This window comes from Eurypyga helias, unplaced genomic scaffold (genome assembly GCF_000690775.1).
Source record: "Eurypyga helias isolate BGI_N326 unplaced genomic scaffold, ASM69077v1 scaffold3610, whole genome shotgun sequence".
In the NCBI taxonomy this organism is placed as follows: domain Eukaryota; kingdom Metazoa; phylum Chordata; class Aves; order Eurypygiformes; family Eurypygidae; genus Eurypyga; species Eurypyga helias.
Window position 1 is genome coordinate 35,002 of NW_010226086.1, and position 22,137 is coordinate 57,138.

The window sequence follows — 22,137 nt, forward strand, 5'->3', positions numbered from 1 at the left end:
TAATATCCAAACGATATTTGACGGATTATATTGAATGCTGCTACTAGCACGCAGAAGGATTTTTAATATGTTCGCTTCCACCATACCCGCGCTGCTTAGCTCTGCTAGTTTTTCCACATTTTGCCCAAGACATTTTTATGGTATTGGCCTGACTTAAGCTGCTCTTAATATCCAGAAAAAAACATTAGAATTACTGAAGTCTGCAATAAATTTCTGAACTGCTTTTGTTACTCAAAAAGCACACTTTCTTCATTTGATTTATTACAATGAAAATCAAATGAAATCTCTAGGTATTCCTTAGATCAGACATGTGCAATTTGTTATAAAAAGTCTACTTATCACACTTTTGCACTGCGCTCTGTTGATGTAAGTGTAAAATCAACTCAACCATGTTATTGCTTGTTGTATATAGCCCACAATCTCACAGTGATCACACTAGTAGGTGGCTGAATTTTAGAGCTGGAGAGTGACAAAACTGTTTATTAAAAACTAAATTTAATGTTCCCTTGGATACGAGCGATATAAAAACACAGCTACTCAACAGTTCGTAACAGTCCCTGATAGAGGGTCATATTTCTCTCCTCTGCTGCTTCAGAATGGAGAAAACTCGACTAATCAAGCATCCACCTACGTGCTACTGCAAAAGAAACAATAAGGAATGAGACAGTATTCACCGGTAGTAGTGGTTACCCATTACTCATTGGCAGTCCAATGGTTACTTTTGAAAAGATTAAGATAATGTACTTCCTCTTTTTTTTAGGAGGCTGAAGCAATGCATTTTTGTTAGATAATAAATGCTGTGGGGAACACATGGCAGCGACAGATTACAGAACAGAAAGCTGACTAAGGATGACAACTTGTGTCTTCTACAGCTACGTTCATATCCATTTTTGGCCTACAGAAGTCCACCTCTCATCCACCCTTCTCTCTACTTGTCCATTTATTCTAACACTGTAGATGGTTTTGTTTCTTTCCACATATATTCTGGCTTGGCTTATCACAGGTATTTATTCTGTTCTTTCTCCCTTCTTTGTTATCACACAGATATATTGATTGATCTCTAAGAGCAGAATACCAACCTAATTCTTTTGAGTTTTAGTGCAGCTTGACTGCCAGGTGCAGGCTAGTAACCATGGTAGCTATAATTCATGTTATCTCCTTCTGTTTTAGCAAGGCTTAAACACACTCTCCGAAAGCATCCTCCTATGCAAGTTGGGACATCCCGTCTAGATAGGTGGACTACTAGAGTGGTGAGAAACTGGACTGATGACTGTGTTCAAAGGGTAGGGGTTATTGGTCTGTACTACACTGGGTGACCCCTCAGGGATCTACCCTGGGACATACTCTGCTTCACATCTGTATCAACCTGGAGGACACAGAACGAGCCCTCATCAGGTTTGCAGGTGCCAAAAGGCAAGTGACTTGCTCAAGGGCAGGGATTCCATTCTGAAGGACCTTGATATGCTACAGGCAAGGGCTGGCAGAACTCGGTGAAATCTGACGAGGACGAAGTCCTGCATCTGAGACAGACTAAGCCCCACAGCAGTACCAGCTGGGGACTAGCCTGGAGGACAAGGACCTGGGGATCCAGGTGAGCATGAGTCCACAGCGCACGTTGGCAGCAATGAAGGCTGACAAAAGACTGGGCTGTATCAGCAAGTGCTGAGCCTATAGACAGAGGGAAATGATTCTTCCCCTTTAGTCAGCACTCATTATACCCTGGGAGGAACAGGCTGCCCATGATGAGCCCTGCACTACAAGACAGATGCTGATAAACTGGAGCAAGGCCAGCAGAGAGCCTCCAAGGTGATCAGGAACTGAAGCACATGACCTGTGAGGAGGGGCTGAGGGAACTGGGCCTGTCCAGCTCAGAGAAGAGATGGTTTCAGAGAGACCCACCAGCACCCTTCTGATACCCGCTGGAAGACAGAGGCCCTCGTTACCAAGGTGCATGGTGGGAAGACAGGAAAAGACATGGTGGGAAGACAGGTTCCCAAAGCTGTTGTCATCAGAAACCTGTTCTGAATTCAGTGTTCACCCTGCTGAGTGGGAGGCTGGACCAGATGACCTCCTCCTCCTGGTCTAAATGATTTTGTGGTAGGCTCTGCGCTCATCGGCAGTCCTCTGTTTTACCCTGTAAAAATAACGAAAACAACTTACCAACCAAAACGACAAGCCTGTATTTGTCATTAGGTTGTCGTCTGTATTTTGCAACTTCTTCGTACGTTGGGATATCTGCTGTGTCATACTGATCGCTCTTCTTGCACTCATACATAGATTTGTTTGTTTTTTTATCTTTTCTGCTAAGACGAAAGCTTCTTCTAAAACCAGCTGCAATAAGAACAGGATTTTTTCAAAGTAAGAAAATAAGTCTTCTCAAAGTATCTGAAAACAGTCTCTTCCAAACATTTGAGGATTGGTGCATGGAATAAAAATATGAATTATACATTTAACAAGCCAGGTCATTAGAATGATAATTTCTCGCAGTTTTAAACTATATCAGGTGCCTATTTAAACTGCAAAATTAAGATTACCAATAAAATCATAACAGTTGTAACAACAAGCTGTAAAATGTAATTATAATAAGTTGTTAACATGTTTAGATAATTTGAGTGTGTTACACATTAGTATGTGTATACAAGGAGATTCATGCAGTCTGGACTCATACCACACTTAACACATTTCTATTAAATCACCACGGCACACAGACATCAAATACAACATATGGTAGAAACACATCTGGTGGTTGAAAGGGTTAATGAGGATTAACTCCTCAAACATTTTTTTTTGTTCTTAGCTCCATGCTGATAGCATAAAAAAACCCTGCACAAAACCTTTTGGAAAGATGTTTAAAAGTAAAACCAAACACTGTTAGTTAAATTCCCAAAACACTATGAAACATCTTAAAGAAAACAGTACCCATCTTATGGATATGTTAGCATGAAATTAAAAGTTAATATTCCTATTAAATTTGCATTTACAATCGCATCAACAGCGTGACTTCTACAGTGCCTATCTAGAAGGCTGGAAATTTCACATGGCTTTTAAGTACACTCAAAGGAGATAATCACAGGCATTTTCAAGCAGAACAGCACAAAACACCCTTCTACACTATATATTAACTTCCAATTTACTCCTCTCTTCATGATTACCTCAGTTTTTCAAATAAATCCTTTACACTGCATTATATTACATTTTACTGGTATCTCTATGGCACCACTTTTGTTGCAGAAGGAACTACAGAAAGAACCACAAAGAAGAACTTGCAAAGCTTATTTCATTATTTGGGGGTAATAATGGAAATCACAAACTACACTTCAAATACTAAAAAATCCCAACACCCCTTCTTATTTTTTCCACCCAGAACATTTCATGGGACAGTAAACGTGTAAACTCTTCGTGACCCCAGATTTTTCAGCAATGTGTTTTCATAAACTTGTAAAAGCACTTATGTTTAGGTGTTTGAGAAGCAATCACGTTACAATTTTTTTCTTCAGGAGGTAGCATCTTGCAAATTCAAGACTCAGTTCTGCAAATATTGAGAACCGGATCTGAAGCGAAATCCTACCAGGCTTAGTTACAGGCTTAGCATCTTGCACACACACGGGGCCACTTAGCAGAAACCTCTGAAGAACCTGGATCACGGAGGACCCAGTTCTTTTACTGATGTGAGCTCCTACAACTATGGGAATTCATTACACGTACATACACACAGAAAGGGAAGAACAATTTCTTTGAGAATGCAGTGATGCCAACCCGTTCATATTCAAAATATGAATAAGTAAAATGAAAACTGATGAAAAACAGGAGAAGAGCTAGGCAGGTTTATAAAGAAAGGTTAAAAGTAACATAGGCATTACAGATACATGAAATGGCTTACAAGTTACCTGAGACCTAATGTAAAGGGCTCCAGATTAAAAGTCAGTCACCCTAAAAGCAAGTTGGAAATTGTTCTGAATTGTTTTCTATATAAGTAATCTCTTTAAGAAAAAATAAAAATAAAAAAAAATAAAAGAAAACTAATTTTTCACCATTCACTACTAAAAAATTGACAGAATAAAGATCTTTGTAATAAAACCTAGAATCCACATATCTGGAAAAGGTAAAAAGCAAGAGTGGAGATCAGATGAAGCTAAAGGCAGTTGTCTCCATCCCAGTTTGGTGTTGACCTTACAAATACCTCCATGCCCCTGACTAGCTGTATCACAGCGCTATTACCGCCAGCTTCTTAGCCCCAGCTTACATGTCAAAATGTGCAGCCTTTAGGAGAAATACCCTTTCTGCAAAACCTTCGTAGCAATTCAACCTCTGCTGTTAGGTCTGAGCAAAACCATTGGTAACTTGCTTCTCTTGTCTCCATCCACATTATTCAGATTTCACTGCCAAGCTACCAGGTGGTGGGTTATTTAGGAATTTCATTCCTTCTTCCCTTAAGAGGAAAAAAAACCCCAACAGATTTTTTTTTTTTAAATCAAAAAGGAGAAAAAGAAGAAAGTCTTTCAAGTGCTGCCTTCAGGCTGATTCAGCCCTTGTCACTTTTGCAGGCTGCATATGAAGCATCACAAAGGCTCGGGTGACACGGTTCCACAGCTAACATGAGTTTCCTTAAAACAGTATTTCTGTAACTGTAACTCACTGGTGAAGTTAAAATTGTAACATTGCTCTGTATTTTAAGAAGGTTCAAGAAGTTGTTCCCCAGGGACTCAGACATTACAGAAAAGCTATTAAATTAATTAAAAAGAACAAACAAGCATGGGAATCAGAGATAACCAACTAGATCTCCAGTAAGGCTGATTTCTCTGCAGCGTGCTGGTGAAGATGCTCTGTAAAACTACTGGGTATTAAAAACCCATGGTATGCTGACTGATTTGTCACTTTATCATCAAAGTTGTGTTTCTCAAAGCCTGACTGAACAGCCCCATACAGAAACCTTGCTTTAAGCAGCTTTCAAACCCCAGGAAAACGTACAGTACGGAGAGAAAGGATGAGACTGTTTGAAACATACCCAACATTTTTATGATACTGCTACTGCATTCCTGGAAACATGATTCTCCCTCTCTCACATCTGCCATTATATGTCCTCACATATGTGGCTAAACTTTACTACCTCCAGAAGCTATTTTATAAAGAACTGTTAATAAATATTTTTTTTATTGAACTCTGCATTTATAACTGCATTATAGTTGGGCAGCTATGACTATGCAAAAAGATTAAGATGAACCGAAACGACATTGTACTTGCAAGGAATAAAAACATTTATGAACAAGAAAAAAAATAATCTGCTAATGTTTACATATTTTACAATTTAGGAAAGATAAGAACAAACTTCATATATTTAAATTAACAATAGTGAAAACTGCTACAAAAAACCAAAACCAACACTGATATGCAACAGAAAAATAAAGTTTCTATAAAATGATTAAGTTTAAAAGTAAATTCCTATAAAGAACAAAGGGAAAATGCATTGCTTGCCCAGAATATTCGATAACATAAGACTCAATGAATATGAAAGGAGCTGCAGGCTACGCTGTCTGGAATATGGATATCAGCAGAGATTAACTTTAGTTGCCAAGTATGCAGACTATAAAATAAAAGGGGAAAATTCTGTCACTAAAGCAACATAAAATTCTCAACACTGAGAAGCTTGCACCAGCTCACGGGGTTCAGCTACACGAGTAGCAGCTCACTGAACATGCAAACCCATAAACTACTGCCGGAACGTAACAGCTTTGGTGAAATAAGAACAGCCGTTGGGAAGACAATATGACGAACAAATGTTCTCAAAACTACAAATGTCTCCAAACCTTCTAACAACTTCTCAACATGAAATAAAAATCAAAAGCTGCTACTAATAAACTTCATTAAGGCCCAGCAACAATCCAAAAGAAACTATTTACATCTCTAAGAAAAAGAATGAAAAAGGCCTAGCAGAAAAGTGTGATCATTCTTTTAACCACTTGCAATAAAGATTTTGTCATCTCAGAACAACGTCCACACATTTACTTAAAGAAAACCACTTGAACTTCACAAAGAAATCCACACTGAAAACAGGCAATGCACGAACCTGTCTCCCCTAAAATATTTTAAAAGGATGCTGATGTAAAAAGCTGTGCTTATTTAGATCTAATTATCTAATTCTAAAGAAGCAAACAGAAGATTGCCTCTATGTTGTGTGAATTTAAATCCAAATACATTCATGAAAGTAGAAAGTTAATTTCTCAAATTCCAAGAAATTACACTAACAGGAAATATCATCATTTATAGTCACCTACACTGCATAAATCCACCACTAAGGCTCCAGAACGCTATCTGGAGCTTATACACGCTTTTGTTCATTTTCATTCATTAAAACAAGTGCTTAAGTGTGTGTTTAAATTATGTATGTTGTTCACTGAATTCAGCCTATTCTTGCAGAACTTGTAGTGAACAAACACTGCTTATTTGTAAATCCATTTACAAGTACTTTTTGTATTCAAATTACCGACAAAAGCAAGTTTGGTACCACTAGGTTTGTACAAACACAATGTTTTTACTAGATATTTCTGGATTTCCCCCCCCCCCGCAAAATACTGGGATTTTTTCATACTGGCTCGTATACCAAGTATTTCTATTGTTACACAGAAACTGCACAAACACAGAGCAGACTCCTTACTCTGCTTGCTTCTGGACCGAGTCCCAGCTTGCACATTTAGACAGGGTTAATAAAAATTTAGATTATGGCTGGATTTTTAAGACAAAATTGAGAATATTAAACAGATGATATTCATCTATATTTACTGTATGTTCATAAAGATTCAAGTAATGTAACTAGAATTTAAGCCTGGCAAAGGCAAACTCCTAATGTTCTCCCCAGCAACTCCTCAGGAAATTACTGCAGAAACATACAGTACTATGCTATAGCTTAAATATTGGAACTTGGTGAAAAATCACGAAATTTATCTGAGTCACTTTAGAGAGGATTCAGAATTAATAGTGGCATAACTTATGGGTGGTGAAGCACTGGAACAGGTTGCCCAGAGAAGCTGTGGATGTCCCATCCCTGGCTGTCTTCAAGGCCAGGCTGGACGACGCTTTGAGCAACCTGGTCTAGTGGAAGGTGTCCCTGCCCATGGCAGGGGGGTTGGAACTAGATGGTCTTTAAGGTCCCTTCCAACCCAAACTATTCTGTGATTCCATGATTCTATTCTATGATAACCTTTGACAGAAAAGAACTGACTCCAAACAGCAGAGACATTCTGCTTTCTGAAAGCTGCCTTTTCCGTTGCTCTCCATGACCACCTCGTGTGTCTGAAGTACCTGTCCTTTCAGAGAGGGTCACATGTTCCCAGAATATCCTGGTTCACAGATTGAAATGCCAAGAAATACAGAGCTCTAAACCCTTAACGAGCCATAAAATCAACTGAAAAATTCAGTAATTGATTTTAGAATTCTTGTAGTTCGTTCGATGTGATATCACACTATCAAAAGCAGCATGAAACATGACTTACTCATTCAGATTTCATGATGTAACTGGTTCATCTATACTGTGAAAACTGTTTCTAGATTTTAGACACACAGATGATTTACCATACTGCAACTTACCTCATACTAACTCTCCACATGCATGAATACATACAAGGTTGTACAGGTCAACCCCTTCATCAACAGTTAAGCTAGTTCAGACTGCTTTGCTCTAGCAACAGGATACAACGGGCAGACAGTCCCACATACAGACACTCAGGTGTCACTAAAACACCCTGAACTTCTCAGTGTGACCCAAGGCCTCCAGTGACAATGTTTTAGGTTTTCTTTTCAGTGTAGTATGTTTAATTAAGACTTTATGTTATAATAATGGTAGAGGCTTGCCTAGAAATTCCTAAGTTACTCAGTAATCAAGGAGTGCCATAAACATCTATCATCCTCCAAGAACATCCAGAAAAATTGAGATGCTCAAGATTCACTACATAGTACTGCAAAACACAGGTGGACATTCAGAATAATCTGTTTTCAAAATTCAGACATATTTATTTTCCCACTCTTCAAAAAAAGCAACAGGCAGGAAAAAAAAAGTTATTTTTGAAGGTCTTCACTAACCCTGGGATTGCAGGAATATATACTCATACCAGTGGAAAAGAAAGAGGCCTCTCCTAAGCAGGAAGGTGGACTGCAGCAGTTAGACATTGTACTGGCTCTTCTGTTGCTAACAGAGGGTTTATAAAATGTCTTTGCCTAGGACTCCTTTACCTTACAGACTATCCCAGTTTCAGCGCTTGCACAGTGATGAAAGGATTCTTATTTGCCACCTTCATTCTCAAATAAAGCAGCAGCCCACTAAGATCTGATTGCAAAACCATGACAGTCTCATCTTGAGAATTCATGCGCTCCCATATTTGCAGACAGAACATAAAGATGGGGAGGAAAAAAGGTCTTTTCTGTTTCAAATAGAAGATTTGGTAAGAAAAAAGCAGTTCACCTGGAATCACATCCAAAGTATCATTTTCCAAGCATACTTGAATCTCTCAATACAACTGAAATTCAACATTAATTTAGCTGATGAACTAAGAACGATAAGAAGTTTATTTTCAGTACAATCGGCCACTCGTTGCACAAACACCTGATGAAATAAAACCACACTAAGGTTTCAGGGAAAGGTCAAGGTTCCTTCAGTTACACAGTTTGCGTGTGGGCAGTTTATATACCACATTGAAAACCAGCATCCTGCAATGTGAAAACCATCTCTTAATTTACAGTACTGGCCTAGGGTGTTTCAGTGAGCCCAGTAGCCTGGATGCACTAAAGCACTTTGACATGTTTCTTCCCATTCCTCTTGTAGTAGGAGGATGAAAGCCTTGGGAAAAGGGCTGGTTGCCACAAAAAAACACGCCAGCCAGCCTTCAAGCTGGCAGGAATTCTGGCCAGTTTCAACCAAAATATTTTTACATAGCTTTTAAAATGGCACAAATTAAAAGTTGAAACATATCATGGAACATTCACCTTTTTTTTAAATGTTACTTTTGTTTGAAATTTGGAATCTTAAAGCTGAAGCCAAAGGACTCCTTCCCCCCCCTCTTCCCCCGTCCCCGCAACGATACATTAGGCTCAGACTAGCTTTAAAGCTATATTTAAGCTACTGAGTTATTATGACTTATTTTATTCTAAAATGTGGAAAAAGAACTGGTGCCTGCAAATCTGCTTTGTACTCTCACTGAATCCTCCCAAAATTGCTAGATGTACAAAGAAAGCGAAAGCAAAACTTGGATAAAACCTTGGAAGTGTCTTTAAAGACTTTCTCAAACATTTTACAACACAGTAACCTTTTTGTTTCAATAAACACATTGTTTACTTAATGTACTTTAAAAATCAGTATTTTCCCAGATTCATACATACTTTTTATTCTGACTTAAAAATCAAACCAGTGTTTTAGTAGCTTGTGTTTAACCAGATGAACTAATACACTACATAAATCCTTTATGTCAAATCCAATGAGCCATTTTTAATACCTTAATATTCATGCTTTTCTCATGCAGGGTAAAGACATTTGTATGCAGATTACCCCCAAAAGCAAAGTGGACACAGTAGTTCCAGGGAAAAGAAGCTGAAAGAAAGGGAGAAATTGTCTTTTGTAACCAATTGCTCACCTAGATAGGATCCACTGTTGTGACCAGCACATTCAGCATCTTCTGCACGAAGGGTAAAAGCATACAGAATAAGAGCCAAGAAATAAAGCAGAATAGTTAGAAGCCCGGCAAAAAATACAGAAGAAATTACTTAAAAAATGACAATGGTACAAAGCATAACATTAAAAAGCCTTCAGTAAGCCATTTTCTCTAAAAACATAAAACAACATTTATTGTTTTATATTTTAGCTGGATATTCTGGAATTTTGCAGCATGCACACTGATCTTTTTACCTTTTCGAGCAAAACTTGTGATGACAGCAAACATTCTAAAAAGAACTCTAACACTATTATTCACACTTTATCAGTTAATAGAAAATATGATGCCACTTAAAAGAAAGCAAAATGTATTTGATGTAAATCAAGCTTTTTTTTGTAAATTATACATTATCAGACTTCAGCTTTAAGTTTTGGCTCAGTGGATTAGACAGAAAGGTTTTTGATCAAAAACACATCCTCTCATTTGATATAAAATAGCTATAATGTATATTTTTACATGCCAGAGGCCCTTTGATCAAAAATATGAGCTACAATTTCTAATGCCTTTATAAACAAAGGCCTCAAGTTAAAAAAAAAAAAAAAAAAAAAATAGAAGAGATCAGCTGCTATTACTTTAGCATATGCTGCAAGGGTAACAGCAACCGGCTACACTCAGAGGGAAAACAGTAAAGATGATACTACATGGATGAACTCTCTATCATCTCAGAGAAATACTTTGTCAGTATTAATTAGAAATGCAAGACTTCTCATGGCCATACAACGAAGTCAGAACAATCTCTTTCCAACACAGCCCACCCAAGTTTTGCTGTTATTTTATGATACCACTTTTCGACATGTATCTTCCAGAAGTTCAAGAAAGAGGGAGAAAGCCATTTGAAACAACAGTCCGAATTGCTGATCTTCACATGAAGCAACTAGGAATATTCTGGTGTTTTTATCCACTTTAAAAAAATGATTCACTGTATTTGGTGGCGACATAGAAGCATTATATGTGTAACATCTTTTAGAAACACTGGGCTATATTCAATTTAATTCTAAACACATGTTCTCTAAATAAAAGTATTGGGCTATGCAGGGAAACTTTGTACATGTACCTTCAATTTCCTCTGAGAAGCACAAAGGAAAAATAGGAAAGGAAATCGTTAAATAGAGTGAAAACATAACTGAAGAAAGAAAAGTTAAATTGAAGAAAAAAAATGCACCTACCACACTCAACCGCTTCCTCATCTTAGAACAGCCAAAAAAACAAAGTATCATTGTTTAATACTTCATAAATAGGAAAAAAAAATCAGCTATGTAAGCTACCCTAAAATCCTCTTGATAGCACCTATTACATTGAGGCATATACCAACATACCGGCACTGAGCTTAACGGACATGTTTAAATACACAGAGTTAGAAAAGAACCTAAAAAGACATTAAAATACCATGTGCACTTCAGATTTCCTATATCAGATTCTTCCACTGTTTATTTGGTAGCAATGACCTTACCCAGTTGTCATGGAAGATCTCTTTGGTATGAAATGCAAAGTTCGTTAATTCCCTTTAATCAGTCTTAACCTAGAATTTCTAAGAATCACTACCATGAACATGATCTCAGTGCTTTTCTGCACTTACAGTAACAGCTGCTGCTGCCCTTGGAGCTGGGTTTTGGAGAGGTGAAAACATGCTGAAAGAATGTATATATTCTTTTTCTCTCTGACACTATCCTAATAAAACGGATCTACTTAAGACTTTCTGCTTACCTAAAGTAAGCCAGTAAGTTTTTGCCTCCTTGATAGTGGAAAACATACACTTTTACAATCAGCTGTGGCTTTGACAGAAAACCAAGAGAAATATAATGATTTTTTGTTCATAAAGATGTTATATATTAAGGTCTAGATGGATAGAGATTTTACAATCTACATCTCATTCAAATTTCCTTTGGAATCTGGATAAATATGCCTAAAATATAGACATTTCAAAGAGTTTCCGCAAAGCATGTCTTTCCTTGAAATGCGAATAAATTATTCAAGAGATATTTTATAATCTTTCATGTGTAACCAAACATAGTCTAGGTCAAGTGTCTCCTGCCTATGTGACTACACAGAAGAGCTTCTCCCATTTCATGTCCTGAAATGGATGCAAGAGTCTCCTCTGCCAGGGGAAGAATACTGTTCTGCAGAATCATTTCTCGGTACTTTTTTTCTTGAGGACTAATGTTTTAAAATATCCACTTGGAAGACTTCCCTGAATCCTCTTTAAAGTTTATTTCTACACTGGAGGTGACCATACGGTTTCAGTAGGCTGGAAAGTCCTCTAAGGTGAGCACTGCTTTGCTGACCACATCTGGTGTCTTAAAGGAGTGCCGACAGTTTTGTGAGTTGAGAGTGGAAGTGTTGGATCCTTTTTCCTCTCCTGACCTTAAAAGCTCCCAGCTCTTGAAGTGACAAACACCCTAAAGCTGGACCCAGCACGGCAGGCTGGCTTCCAGGTACTATTTCTTTCTCCTTCTCTGGGCTGAGAGACCTCTTACACCTCCTGATATGTATGACAAGTTTTTTCTATATTTACATTTCCGTGACTTTCAACAGGCTGCAGCGTATCTCCTGACAATAAGACACTAATGCTCAAAACCAGTTCACATCAACACACCTAAGTAGTCTCCTGGACGCAACAGAATTATTTGACTTACGTAGTGGCTGTGCATTTTAAAGGATTCTGTTCGGTATTTTATCACTGGAAACAGGAAAGTCCCCATGGCAGGGGGGTTGGAACCAGATGATCTTTAAGGTCCCTTCCAACCCAAACCATTCTGTGATTCTAGGAAGGTGCAAGACTGCACCAGGAGAAAAAAGGGGTCTGTGGACACACAGGTCCACCCAACCCTGACCACTGCAGACGTTCAGAGGAGACGACCTGCACGTGTGGGAGACGGTGGAGCGACAGCAGCAGGGCTGAGAACAGCTAAGGGAACCCAGGCTTCTGGGCTACCCCTGCTAGGAAAGGGAATGGTCTTATCCATAAATCAAAGACGTCAGAATTCCCAAGGGACCCAGCTGTCCCCAGAGCGCACAAGCCAAAATGTCTACAGGCTGAGGTTTAATGCTGAGATAAAATGCAGGAGTTCTGAACTCACTGTGTTTTGTTAAAAATCTTCCTCCTTAGTACTGCTCTTGGCTTTCTTGGACAAATCCTAAGGTCTAAGAGAACAGCCTATAAGGAAAAGATGTGGGTGTCTGCAGCCTAACGCAGCTACAAAACAGTCATCGACATGCAGCTCCCAATTTGAACTTTACAGGGAACTTTACCAGGGCTATTGCCTGTCCCTGCTAAAGCCAGAGGTTATTTACCAGGAAACCTTGCCCTGTGATTCACCACCAGCTAAGACAGCTCTGTGTGTTTGAAGGAGTTGTACGCAACAGCAGATACATGCCTCAAGTTCCAAAGTTGAGAGGCATGGGAAATTGGGGTACATCTCAGCCAACAGTTTCACTAACTTGAAGTGGGGTGTGAAAGTAAATATTTGTGTTTATCTGGAAGGAACAAATAAGAGACTAAAAGAGGACAGAGGCTGAAGTGGAAGAAATCAGGAAATTTCCACTGATAAAGCAATTCCTAGTTGCTTTATTTATTTATCAGGAAATCTGAGGTGAAGTAGGAAAATAAAAGCAGTGACAAAATAAAAAAAACCCTGTAAGGCAACCTGGAGCAAATAAAACACTGCAAAAAGAATAAATATGATAGATTAAATGTAGTTGGGGAAGAAGGGAGAGGAAGTTACAAAGAAAATAGTCACGGAACAGGCTTCATGGAACAGGCTTATGAAACAACAACAAAGCAGTACCAAGACATAAATGGGAAAAATGAAATAGGAGACATGAGCACAGTGGAAGCTTAGGAAGCGGGTATTTTTATTCATTTTAGAATTATTTCAGTGTAGCCAATATGCTAAACTATAACAGCGCAAAACAGCATCACACACCATATTTTTCTATGTATTTTAACTAAAATAGATTAAGATTTGATTTTGGGGGCCTCACCAGTGTCACTCCAGGAACTTCCTCAACTCTTTGGAACAATCCAGCACCAGATTAAAATTTTTAGTTTTTGCTGACTTTCTTTCAACAATATTTCCATCAAAGAATCTTACTTCAAGGTTTCCCAGTGTAAAGTAAGATCCTGCAGCTCTGTTCTAGTTTCTTATCACAAGTAAATTACATTATCCCATAAATTCCACTTCATTCTAGTAAGCAAGAAATTGTGACATTCAACGATCTGCATTACATCAAACACACCTGATTTTTTACTGATGAACAGCCCCACGCAGCAATCAACATTTATACTGTTTTGCAGGTTTTTATCCTACAGAGTGCTGTAGATAGAACAGTCATGTAGATATACACTCACGCTACAGGAAATCTAAGGAGTTCTAATTTAATCCTCTCATAGCATCATCAGATAAGAGTATCTCTAACAACATAATTTGGAAAATGAAGAAGGATAGTCTTGCGGTGAAGGACAGAGCAAGAGTTTATGAGCTCCATTTCCACTTCTGTCTCATGTGACCTCGACTCAAATGTCATCCAGCTTCAGGTTTCCTTAATTTCTCTGTGGTAGCAGGAAGTTAATATTTGTAAGGACAGGAGACTTCTGAACGAATGTGTTAATGTGCTAATTGAACTCTATAGGCCTGACTTATTTTTTGTTTTCACTCGTAGCTACCTGCAGGTGAGCAATCAAGTGTCAAATACGAAGACAAAAAATACTGAGAAGAAAGGCAGGGTTAAGACTGTGCAACAATTGTAACAAGCAAAAGAGCTCTACTATACATTTATCCTCAATGTTTGGTCTCCAAATACAAGTGGTACAAAGCCTTCATTCTTTTAGCCTGTTTAAATTCTTTTGTTGGCAGAATATGATCTTCAATTCACAAGACACTCATCTATGGATAAACTGGGTTACATCTTGTTTGAATGAACACCATTTGGCTGCAGTTAAATATTTCCTCTTGCTCGTACGATGCCAATCACATATGGTAAATCAAAATTGAAAGTAAAATGGGTTTTAAGCCCTAGAAAAACTATATGATGATGACTTTGCCACAGTAAGCATTTACATTTAGCATTAAATATATGGAACCAATGTATTTTCATGGAAAAGACATCTCTGAACAGCTCTGTCATATATGCTACATACATATACATATTTATTTATAACTATACACACAGGGTATGGATATACACATACGCTGCACATGTTAACAGAAGTTATAGGCTGCACTACTATAAAATATAAAGTTACCAGTAATTTTCATACCCGAGACAACACATATATAACATAAGAATAAACACAGTAACCACTGTGAAAGCAAAATTATGCTGAAGGAATGTAATGTCTTGGCTGATTACTGTAGTTTATAACAACTGCAGAACAGTAAGTAATTCGGTTGTTATTCAAAGGAATTTACCTTTTTTTTTCCCCCCCTCAAAATAAAGGTGATCACTGTTTTAACTACAAATTGAAGGAAGCTACAAACGCAAGAACGACCATGCTTCTTGGCAATGACTGTTACAGTCAGAGCATGGGTCGCCTTTGTGTTCAAATTAACAGACTGGTAGCTATCGAACAAATTAATTCTTCCCCGTACCGAGTCTCACATCACTCCTAATTAGTGAGGATGCTGCAACAGGAGAACTCGCAGAGCCAGCTCTGCCTACAAAGTTGTGCCCAAGCTAAGGTGACCTCCTAAAGCCAGGAATGCTGTTAAGCAGTACTGAGGAATAGCATGCGAGCAGGTTTCTGCAGAGCTGGCATTGAGCAGTGGCTCACAAGCTCAGACACACCAAAGGTGAGCGCATGCAGTCAGGCACACCTCGACCGCCCCTCCCTCTGCGTCCCACACAGCTCCTGCGCACCCCATGCCACCTGTACTGCACGTTCACCATCCCATCGTGTGGAGGGTTAGTCCTACTCAGTCTCATGCTCCTCTGCTCCTTTACTTTCATTCCATTTTCCTATTCTCTCTTCTGTGTTTTTCTTTCTTGTAATTTTTTCCCAGTATAATTTTCCCATAGTATTAATGCACAGCACTGCTTTTGGCTGAAAAAGCATTGCTCTTAAGTACTGAGAAAAACAATGAAAATGCTTGAGAGGTTTGTTATCCCTCATTTCTGCACTAACCCAGAGCCTGGGAAGTAACTATCAATCTCACCAGTGGGTCAGCATACGTAACTGCCACTTACCATGTGCTTTTAAAGCTTAGCAACTGTAAATGCTGAGCTTACTGAGCTTTTCTACCAACACTAACAAAACAGGTCAGAGTTCCTACTAGCAATTTTCGCATTCACCATTTCCAAAACTTCAACAAAACAAGTATGTTAGTGTTTGATTGAAACATAATCAAGAAATGACTGAACTATACTACAAATAGTAACTACAGTAACGCAGAATACTGTTAATTGCGTAATCTAATCATTTCAAAGCCCATCCTCTTTGGGATTTTTGCCTAACAGGGTTTATGGGCAGCTTTTGTCCATCTGTTCTTCCGTTGCCCTTGTTGCAATACATTCTCCTTTTCTTCATCCTCAATATGAAATTTCACTTCCCTGCTTCGCTCTCTATTTCTTTGTTCCAGCTTTTTCTGCATCTTCCTCTCAATGTAAAACCATCTCTCGTCAGCTTAGGCTCCACCTATATTATAATTTTCCTTTGACCTTACTCCCACATACCATCAAACTATGCACCTTCTCCACTTGCAAATGAAAAGACGTGGTTTCACTTACCTTTCACTATGGATGCTTTGCCCCCTCCTCCAGAGTACACATGACACGTTAAAGGTTTTTCACTTTGACTAGTGCAACGTGAGAATGATTCTGTTTCACCTTTCAAGAAAATGTCTAAATTCTGGAGGAGGTGTGTGTATGTATTTTCCACAAAACTGAAGTATTGTACTTAGATTCACTTTACACATAGACACAATGAAACAGTTGGCTATTGAAGCAAAATGAAAAATTGGCATTTCCATTATAAACCGATCCTTTCTTGATTTATACCTAGGCTGTGTTTCTGGTTTTCTCAGGGAAAGTAATTCTTTCTGGAAAAAGTTTGGTGGAAAGTATCCTCTACTCTCTTGCCTCAAGGTGTGTATACATACAAGCATCACCAGAAAAGCCCACTTTTATTTTGCCTCAAATTTATGATACACAAATATGCGTACAGATAAACAACCTCACACAACAAGCACTCCTAGGCTGAAAAGAGTAAAAAAAAAAACAAATTGGGAAATAGGAAGGAAGCTTCCCAAAAGTAATCAATCTAGCTCCTTGCACGTTTTGAAACATACTTACTTATCAAAGCAAATTGTGATGGGTGTTAAAGGTACTGTAAATACTATGTTTCAGTAACTCTGTGTTTCAGAGAGCTCTTTGGTTTCTAGACAAATACAACAGTCCTTCACAGCTGCAGAAGTGGCTTGAGATGAGAAGAAAAAAAAGTTGTAGGATACTTCTTGTATGTTACATGATTTTGACTAATTTTTAGATTAATTTCAAGGAGGAGGACGCTACCACCCTGGAAACCCACCTAGGAAACCTCAGCTGCCTCACATTGTCTGGGTATTGAGGAAAAGAGTATTTTTCCTTGATTCTCTCTATTAGAATCAAACTCATATACCCAGGTTTCTTCCTCATTACAGAATGTGGGATCTGTGGAATGAGGTGACTGAACAGAGCAGGCCAACACCGAGTGCTACTGACCACATCTCAAGAAAGCTCCCTAGTGCAACCCCCAGTCCTGTCAGGAAAGGGACTTTTAGCAGCTCTGTGTAAGTCAACAGGTTTGTGTCTTTGGGAAGCTATCAGGACATCAGCTGGCAAATTGCCCTGCCCCTCTAAACTGCTAAGGAAGTTCAGGTCATACGATTGGATGGGACCAACCACAACAGCAAGCAACCTCTCAAAGTACATCTAGTGCAGGAAGATCTACAGAACATCAGTTTCCTCACACAATTATTCTTCCCAAACTTGGGAGAACCCTCTGTCAAGCTGATGGTCTGTAGCACAGGATTAAAAAAGAACCAGACCAAATCAGCCATTACCAATTTCCCAGCTCCTTACACAGAAACTTGTTAAATAAAAATTTAGAGGACAATGACCAGTGGGCCAGACCCCACAATACAGCAAAAGGCTAAAAAAAAAAACCAACCACCAAAATCAGACCCAGCAGTCCTGTCCAATTTCCTATTCTCTGTGTCACCTTCCTTACGTGTTTACAATACTGGCAGTATGCTGTTTGTTCAGCAATGCACGATTTTCCAGCATCTCCCAGCTCTGGCAAGGCGACTGCTGCACACAAACACGCACATGCCTTCCACATCTCTCAGCTTCACCGTGTGCTTGCTAACAGGAAAACACTGCCTAACTTCAGAAAGATCACAAGGGCATGGAATTTCCCAACTTACATGGAATCTTCTTGAAAAGCCAAGCAAGTGGAAGGTTTTCCTCAGAGCAACTCTAGAAAACACCTAGTCAAACCATTCTTTTCTATAGCTGAATTCTGGTCCTTAAAATGCCTCCTCTAGGAAAGCTCTGAATTCCCTCCCAGTAGTAAAAACATGTTTAGTCTTTGAATAAAGGGATGGACCTCTACTTAGGACAGCACTTTCCCTCTTCCAGATGTAGCAGCAGATTGTTCTAAGAAATTATGAACAGAGAAAATGCCAAACCTACATTACGCTGCATTCTCTCTTCCTCCAAGAGGCACCACTGCCTTCTAGATGGTGCTCAGCTGGACCTTGCTTTGTTTAAAGAAAGTCAAATAGAGAATGGTAACAGGCATACTACTTGACCCTAAGGGTCTGTCCAGTTTTGAAGGAAAGCAGGAAGAGGAACTCTTCTCCCTTGTTTAAGGTAGTTCAGGCAAAGTCAGCGGAGACAGCAGAGATAACAGTAGTAGGCATTGTACTGTGGGTCTCCTTTGGGCTGTAATTTTGGCAGTTCCCAACCAAGTTCAGGCTGCCTATTTGGAAGGGTGAGATGCATCTTGTAAAACCTTTCACTTGAAGGTCACTAAAAAGATGCAGTCCATTACAAAAGGAATCATGCAGTGTTGCTGCAGCAGCTGATTTACCTCTTCAAAAGCATCAGTGCCACCTTAATTGAAGGCTCTTGTTGAGGGTATTATCCAGATTCAAGAACAGTGGAAAGAGAGAAATAGCTATACCCTGGGATCAGACACTTTTCCAAAACTGGGGCAGAGCAACTTGACCTAGAACCTAGAAAAACAACAGGTTTACTACAAACTGGAGGAGCTCCTCTTTGTTTCTAAGATCTGTGTAAATTAGAAAAGCTATAGTGCAATCATTGAGTCTGTTATTGCAATTACAAAGCTAATCAAGAGTTTTGGAGTTAACAGTAGCATTAGGGCACACAATCAAATAATGAAATTGAATGAATGATAGAAAACGCAGATTATTAGAAAAATAACAGTAATTTTCAAACTTCAGAACACAAAAGCCGTAGCAGGGAGTTAGGAAAATTGCAATAGGAACTCAGTGAGAATTTTTAAAGTTAAAAGCATTTAGTTTTGCACTTAGTGTGCCAGCATCCACTGTTTGCCATCATATCCATACTTTTTGTTTTAGTATTAGAGAATGAAAGATGGTTGGAAATTTTAGACCACTTTCTGAATATTTACAGTTGAACTCACAAACATGTTTGTATTTAAGATTTAGATCCTACTGAAGCGTGATAGTGTCTTACATTGTACTCACTTTGTTATGAGCCTGTACAACTGAAAGAAATAACAGGTCAAGTGAAATATGCAGTAATACTCAAAACAGATGTTGATGTAAATTCCAGTGGAAAGATAATGTTTGTTTCTATGTATGTGCTTTCTTAGAGCTTATTTGTCTTATCCTGGGCAACTACTGTATTTAAAAGCATAGACTATTACAAATTAATTTGTTTAAAAAACAGGAAGAAGTGGTTAAGCGTGTCGAATGTCCTGACTTTTAAAAATTTGTACTTTCACAGAACACAAAAAATCAACTATATAGGGTAGAGAAGGGGAGACTATCTGACCTTTTATCTCACTCTCAATATAAATTTCACTGTATTGATGCAGTCCAAATTATATAAACTGTTGAGCCAATTCTGTACTATTTCAACAGGAAAAGAACACTCTTCAACCTTTGAAATATTATATATCAAAACATTAATTGGGCTCGGTGCTCCAAAAACAGTCAGAGGGTTGAGAAAAACTGTTAGCTGCTTTTAAAGCTTTTAATTTCAGTTCTTATATTTATTTTCCTACTGATACAATGTGATCAAGAAGCTATTGTGCCCAGGGGAAATGCATCCTGTAGTCACAGAGCTGAAACAAACTGCTATTTTATAAGGTTAGAGATCTGAAGCACGATTTCTATTCCAGGTTAACATACTTACATGATTTTCTGTTGGAAATTTTCAGTGGCTGAATCTGCACTTCTGGTCTTCTTAGTGCAAATCTCCTATAAAATGGGAGGTGGTAGGGGAAAGACACAAACTCCTCAGTTTTCACTGCAAGTTTGGGATTAATAAACACTTAGCATCATGAGACTTTTGCAAATTATGCAGAAGATTTTATAAGAAATTAACTTAAAACAATGCAATCTATTCACTATCTAAAAAAGTTAGATCTTCAGCCTCAAATTTTTGTAAGCTCTCCAAAACCTGCTGCAGTTCTTCCTGCACAGTACATCAGTATGAATACAGATACTGATGTGCTATTTTCCATATGTTTTTCCCTTCAATCTGGATCGGTGTTATCCTATCAGTTTTTGTCATTATTAATTCTAGCCAGACAAATAAGGAAATCCAAAGCATTTCAGCAACAGGTTTCCAAGTTCAGCTGTCTTGCTACACATGCAGGTTTACCATACCCATGTAATCTACGAGCATTACGTGTGACAAGTATGCTAATGTAACAACTCAGCAAATAGGTGCCTTCTCTTAGTATAAAAAATAATGAAACTATGCTTCTCAGTAGCTCACCTCTCCTGGAAATGCTTTGAAGGGATCAAGCCTGCTCTGGGATTGGCATCACCTTCGTGCTTGGCCTGCCACCAGGTTGCATCATCCTGGCTCATGATCTGAAGGATATCTCCTTTTCTGAAAGCAAGTCCAGCTTCTTTACAAGGAATTGCTTTATCCTCATTAGGATCATAGTCAAACAGGGCTCTGATAAACATCTGAAACAAATCGTGTATTATCTTTAGAATCAAAATATTAAATGTAATCCAAAGCTAATCTCCCTTTTTTGCCTTTACTGTTCAAAACCATTGAACTAAATAATGTAAAGCAATAAACATTTACAGCTGTAAAACATCCGTATGGATGTCTAACATTAGAAGTTCATAAGGGAATGTTAAATTCATTGCTTCTGTAGTAAAAGCTCTATGATTCAAGGCAAATAGGACTTTGCAGGTGAACAGTGTGCCCACAGGGGCACCAGAAGAGACGATACTTTTGAACTAGGGTGCTATCAAGTGTCTTCTTCCCAGTGTACGATGGAAGAAAAGGAATACTTGGAAGCAAGCCAGGTCCTCGCAGAAGACAGAACATTACCTCTGTCAACTTCATGGCTGTAGAGTTAAGGCTTAAGAACCATGTAAGACCCCCTTGTAAATCCAGCACGTGAGTACTGAAGTGTACAGTGTGCTACACATTGTCACATTAGAAAAACTGAGTCCTGAGGCATAAATCTCATCCTTGGTTCTGTCACACAAGCAAAAAGTATCTCTCCTCAGCATAACAGTTACTGCAATAGCTTCTGAAATAGTCTTCCTACCTTGCCTTCCTTCACTGGCATTTCTTCCTTCACGCTAGGTATAATTTTAAATGTAATTGCTCCTTGAGACTGAGCCTGGTGAACAGTTGAACAGAAAATAGACAGAATTAAGCGGTACATTTCAAAGAAATCTTAAAAGGAAAAGGAATTCAAATTAATACTCAAATATAATGAATCTAGCCTCTCCCAGACGTGATCCATGGAGTCTTACAGCTTCACCATACCAAACTTTGCATTGCAAAGATTAAAATAGCCACTTGAAAGGCTCAGCCTTATTACCTTAACTGGTGGGCAGAGATGGACTGTTAAAAACCGAGACCTGCATGTTTCAGAGGTCCCAATTCTGCACTGAAAGCAGGACCAAATGTTACAGCTAAAACATATACATATTAGAGGCAACCACTGGACTCCTGGCACAGTTTGGATATCCCTGGAAAAATCCAACTAACATTTCATTTTTCAAAAAAAACCCACGATAGAAAAATTCAAACAGAGTTGTGCCATATTTATCATGTAAAACTACTGGGGGGGATTATTCTTTTGGCAACTTTAACAAACTAAAAAAGAAAAACATATTTGAATAGACTATGTGTACTAAATGGAAAAAAAGCCCTCCACTATAAATCTTAAAACAAGTTAGCCATCATCAACCACCTCATCCATTCATCTTTCCCT

General features: G+C 38.5%; 1 protein-coding gene across 1 annotated transcript in view; it reads right to left on the bottom strand.

The window, feature by feature from the left end:
- MPP7 (membrane protein, palmitoylated 7 (MAGUK p55 subfamily member 7)) overlaps positions 1 to 22,137 on the bottom strand; it is a 105,328-nt gene that overhangs the window by 11,107 nt on the left and 72,084 nt on the right. Inside the window, exons 8-11 of the mRNA XM_010151429.1 lie at positions 21,463 to 21,537; positions 20,667 to 20,863; positions 20,079 to 20,143; positions 2,161 to 2,331 (exon numbers count right to left, since the gene is read on the bottom strand). Coding sequence (XP_010149731.1) covers positions 2,161 to 2,331; positions 20,079 to 20,143; positions 20,667 to 20,863; positions 21,463 to 21,537 — 508 coding nt within the window. The remainder of the gene's footprint in view (positions 1 to 2,160; positions 2,332 to 20,078; positions 20,144 to 20,666; positions 20,864 to 21,462; positions 21,538 to 22,137) is intronic.